This window comes from Crocodylus porosus, unplaced genomic scaffold (assembly GCF_001723895.1).
Source record: "Crocodylus porosus isolate Cpor-Errol unplaced genomic scaffold, CroPor_comp1, whole genome shotgun sequence".
In the NCBI taxonomy this organism is placed as follows: Eukaryota; Metazoa; Chordata; order Crocodylia; family Crocodylidae; genus Crocodylus; species Crocodylus porosus.
The window spans coordinates 79,969,829-79,973,940 of record NW_017728948.1 but is presented as its reverse complement, the minus strand read 5'-3'; the positions used below and the strand labels follow the sequence as shown (position 1 = coordinate 79,973,940).

Here is a 4,112-nt window from a genome sequence, read left to right as displayed (position 1 = left end):
GCGGTGTCCCCCGATCCCGCCCGCCCGCATGCAGGTCTGGTTCCAGAACCGACGCACCAAGTGGCGGAAGAAGCACGCGGCTGAGATGGCCACGGCCAAGAAGAAGCAGGACTCGGAGACTGAGCGGCTGAAGGGCGCGTCGGACAACGAGGAGGAAGACGACGATTACAACAAGCCGCTGGACCCCAACTCGGACGACGAGAAGATCACGCAGCTGCTGAAGAAGCACAAGCCGGGAAGCGGCGGCAGCCTCCTCCTGCAAGCCGCCGAGGGCGAGGGTGGCTCCTAAGGCCCGGCCCAGAGCTGTACAGATCTATTTTTCTAGACTCGCGGCGCGGGGACTCTGAGCCCGGGCCCAGGCTCTTGTACATAGGGCGCCGGGGCGGGAGTGTTTCACGTGTAAGTGCCGTTCCCCCCTCCGTCCCAGGGCCGCTGTGTGCACACGGGGCCTGGCCGGGGCAGCCCTGTCCCTTCTCCCGAGACACTGACTCGCTGAACTCTGAGCCGGGCTCCTCAGCCTTGGGGACAGCTCCCTCCCTGTCCCCAGCCCCTCCTCAAGTCTCCCGAGGCAGTGAAACAGGCTGCGCCGAGATGTGCACTCACACAGGCTCCTCCGCGCTATTTATTCCTCAGTTTAACCCGCTGCTTCACCACCAGGGCGAAGGAAGACAAACGCGCGCTAAAGCAGCTGCCGGGAGCTGTCCCACCACCCAGCTGCTGTGGGGAATATTCATTTAGAGGCTCTCATTCAATTGAAAGTGTGGTTTTGTTCCCCCCCTTTTCTTTTGTATCATACAGAATACTAGAGGCTGTACATTGTTTTTTGGTTTGTTTGTTTGTTTTTCTTAAAGCTAATAACGATGATATATTAGCATCTTAGCGTTTATTAATTTATATGAAAAATGAGAGAGAGAAAAAAAAAGTCGGTTTGTAAAGAGAGGAAAAGTCCTTTGCAGGACGAGTGACAAGTAATGCACTTTCTGTTTTTTTTTTAAAAAGATCAATCAATTAAAACTCGTTTTCTAGGCGTCTGTTGCCTCGAGTGAAGGGCACAGATCATCTGATCACATCGGGGATTAAATACTAAAACGGACGGTTCGGGGAGAGAGAGAGAAAAAAAAAGATAATTTCGGAGCTCTTTTGTTCGTGTTTCAGGGGCCTCTTTTTATTATGTAAAATGCCCAACAGAGGTTCAAACGGATACAAACAAAACGGACGGGCGCTACATTGGCCAAAGGCAGAGCTGCTATTTCAAGTGTATCATTCCCTCCCCTTCCTGAAAGCGCTTTTCCTTCTGCAGCCCCTCCTAGGGGAACTGAGGAAGTCATCATTTCCATCTCCATCCCGGGGAGGTTCATCTCAGGCGAACATAGGGTGTATTAACTTTTTTAAGCAGCCAGCCTCGCAAGCCATTATTGGAGGGTAACATTATAGGCACAAGAGTGCTTTCCAGGAAGAGAGCGGTGTCTAGCTAGGGGTCTAAAGCAAATAGTTAGCTACATTGCAGAAACAACGCTGTAAATTGGAACCCATTATGCGGTGATAATTTCCATATCTAAACAGAGGGAAAACAATTGCTATTTTTTATGGCTGAACCTCGAGCAAACAAGGGCTGACAGCTGAGTAAAGGAATCAGCTAGGCTGAAATTTTGAAAAATATTAGTGTTGTGTCAGTTTTATTTGTAAGCAAACGAATCAACATTTTATTGCAGTTACAGTTTAACACTAGCCGGCCTGACTCCGGATGGGCAAGAAGTGCTTGGCTGGGGAAAGGCGTTCAGAATAGTGTCCAAATGTATTTAGGTTCCCGTTGAGTCTTTAAATGTATGTGTATGTATATATAGAATAAGTTGAATGTATTTCTTTCAAGATTTTTTCCCCAGCACAGCTTTCACTACGGGATAAAGTCCCAGGGTTAGAAACTCCAGTTTTAAACCGCTCAGCTACAAGGGCCTTGTATTTTCAAGCTGAGGTTGAGCAATATTTCCAGCCTGCACGTTCACTCTCAGAAGCGTCAACCTGTTATTCTCTTCACATTCCCTAACCCCTTCTTCTTTAAACCTGACTCAGCGGCACTGAGTCGTTTAAAGGGAAACAAGTCATGGGCTTTCTCCCCCCTTTCAGTTATTTTTAACCACTTTTACTAGGAGATTTAAGGAGAGTGAGAAAAAAAGACTTCACCCTTGTCACTGGGGTGTTACATATCAGTTTTTCCAGCTGTGAATGTGACTTTCTCCTGGGTAGGGCTGAAGTCCAGGCCTGGTGTCAGCTGTCCCATGGAGACAGCAAGGTAGTAAGAGCAAACAAAAACAAAACAAAAAACCTTGTAGCCATATGAAAACTTCTGCTGCCCTTTAAACCCAAACACAAATGTCTGCAACTCTTGTTTCCTTTTATCAGTCCTGAGTGGTTTCATTCAATAAAACAACTTCTTTCTCAGATCACTACTCCGGCTTTCAAGTATTTATTTAACCGTAGACCGGAACTCGTCCTATTATTATTACTATCATCATCATCATCATCATCATCACCATCATCGTCATTTCACGGTTCCATTTTCCAAAACACTTCTCTCTCAGCAAGGCGGAGCAACATTAATCGTGTATGCTTTAGGCAAAAATTGTGTATCTAACAAAATCCTCCTTTTGTCCACCTCCTGCTATGGCACTTGTGTGTCACTGAGCAATGGTTTGTATACAGCGGACCATGTTGTACTGGCTTCTTTTTTCCAGTTGACTGCAGCACTGACTTAAGCTTTCCAGTTAATTTACTTCTACGCAGAGACCCAGCTGGCCACCAGTTGCAGTTGGCACTATAAAACTAGAATTATAGGGAAGAAAGCCCAACTCTGATCGCTTGGTTAGTTTGGTTTTGTCCAGGGTATTTGAGAAAAGAACGGTTTTATTCATATGATCTCACTTCTCTCCTTCCCTCCCTCCCTCCCTCTCTTTGGTTAAGGGCTTTGAAAAACAAAACTCAGCTCAGAGAAGGAAGCAAAAGTATCCTTCCCCTCGAGGAGACGACTTCTATAAAGAAAGCTAATAAATAATGTCACGGTCATTGTTACAAATATCTCGCCTGACAATAGAGGGATAAAATGTCAGTGATTTTTATGAGGTTTAAAGTTCACCTGCTGATGTTTTAGAAGCCGTAAGGCTCGCTAGGTCCCTCCCTGTTGAACAGGACCCAGGCCCGCCGCTCGTCCCGGGAGAGGAGGGCCAGGGGTAGGCTGACTCGATGAAACTGACTCGATCGCAGTTGCTGTCAGGCGCCTCTCTCCCCGCCACCGGGGCAACTCGCCGCCCACCCCGGCCTGCTGCAGTCTCCATTTAGCTCGTACCTAATTTAAGCTGCAGCCTCGAGGTTTAAACATGGGACTCCAGGTTTGCCTATCTAAATGCGCCCCCCTCCCTATTCCTCTCGTGGCAGGTCTAAGGACCCCAGCAGACGACTTAGTTGGAAATTTTAGCTGGGCCTTCTCTGGGGAGAGAGTTATTCTATTAAAATCACCCAAAGCAAAAAACCAACCAAACAAACACCAACCCCGCCTCCCCCAAATGTGCACGCTGCTCCTGACAGCACCGTCGCGCAGATGAGCCATATGTAGATGAGTATGTCAAAACAGGATGCAGACAGGCGAAAGCAACGCCTCCCTGTCCATTGAGTCTGTCATCGTCACGGACACTAACGGAGTGGGAACTCCGGATTAAAGAAACAGCAATTCTTTCGTTAATCATTAACAATAGCCCTGTGTAATAAAACCCAGATAAGCGGCAGATTTCATCTCTCCTCTCCACTTGCAGGCTAATCTCGGCAGACAGCTTTTGTCTGCAACCAGCACATCATCGTCGTCGTTAGTATTATTATTATTATTATTATGTTAATATTACTTCGGATTTAAATCCAGCTCGTTTCTCCAATGAGTTTTCCCGACTAAAGGGAAATCAAGGCTGTGATTTCAGTATTTGCCTTGCCTCATTCTTTTGCCTTTTGCATTCTCCTGTGTGCAGACGGTTGAGAGAGACACTTTTCACTCCTTAATATAAGGATTTCGATGAGTGTCTGCATGCCGGTTTAGCATGGTATCGACTTGCAAATCAGCTTGAGGGGTT

At 47.1% G+C, this 4,112-nt stretch overlaps 1 protein-coding gene across 1 annotated transcript in view; it reads left to right on the top strand.

The window, feature by feature from the left end:
• NKX6-1 (NK6 homeobox 1) overlaps window positions 1-2,447 on the top strand; it is a gene marked incomplete at its 5' end in the record, with an annotated part of 6,904 nt that extends 4,457 nt beyond the window's left edge. The window contains one exon of the mRNA XM_019552634.1: window positions 35-2,447. Coding sequence (XP_019408179.1) covers window positions 35-289 — 255 coding nt within the window. The remainder of the gene's footprint in view (window positions 1-34) is intronic.
• Window positions 2,448-4,112: the final 1,665 nt, after the last annotated feature.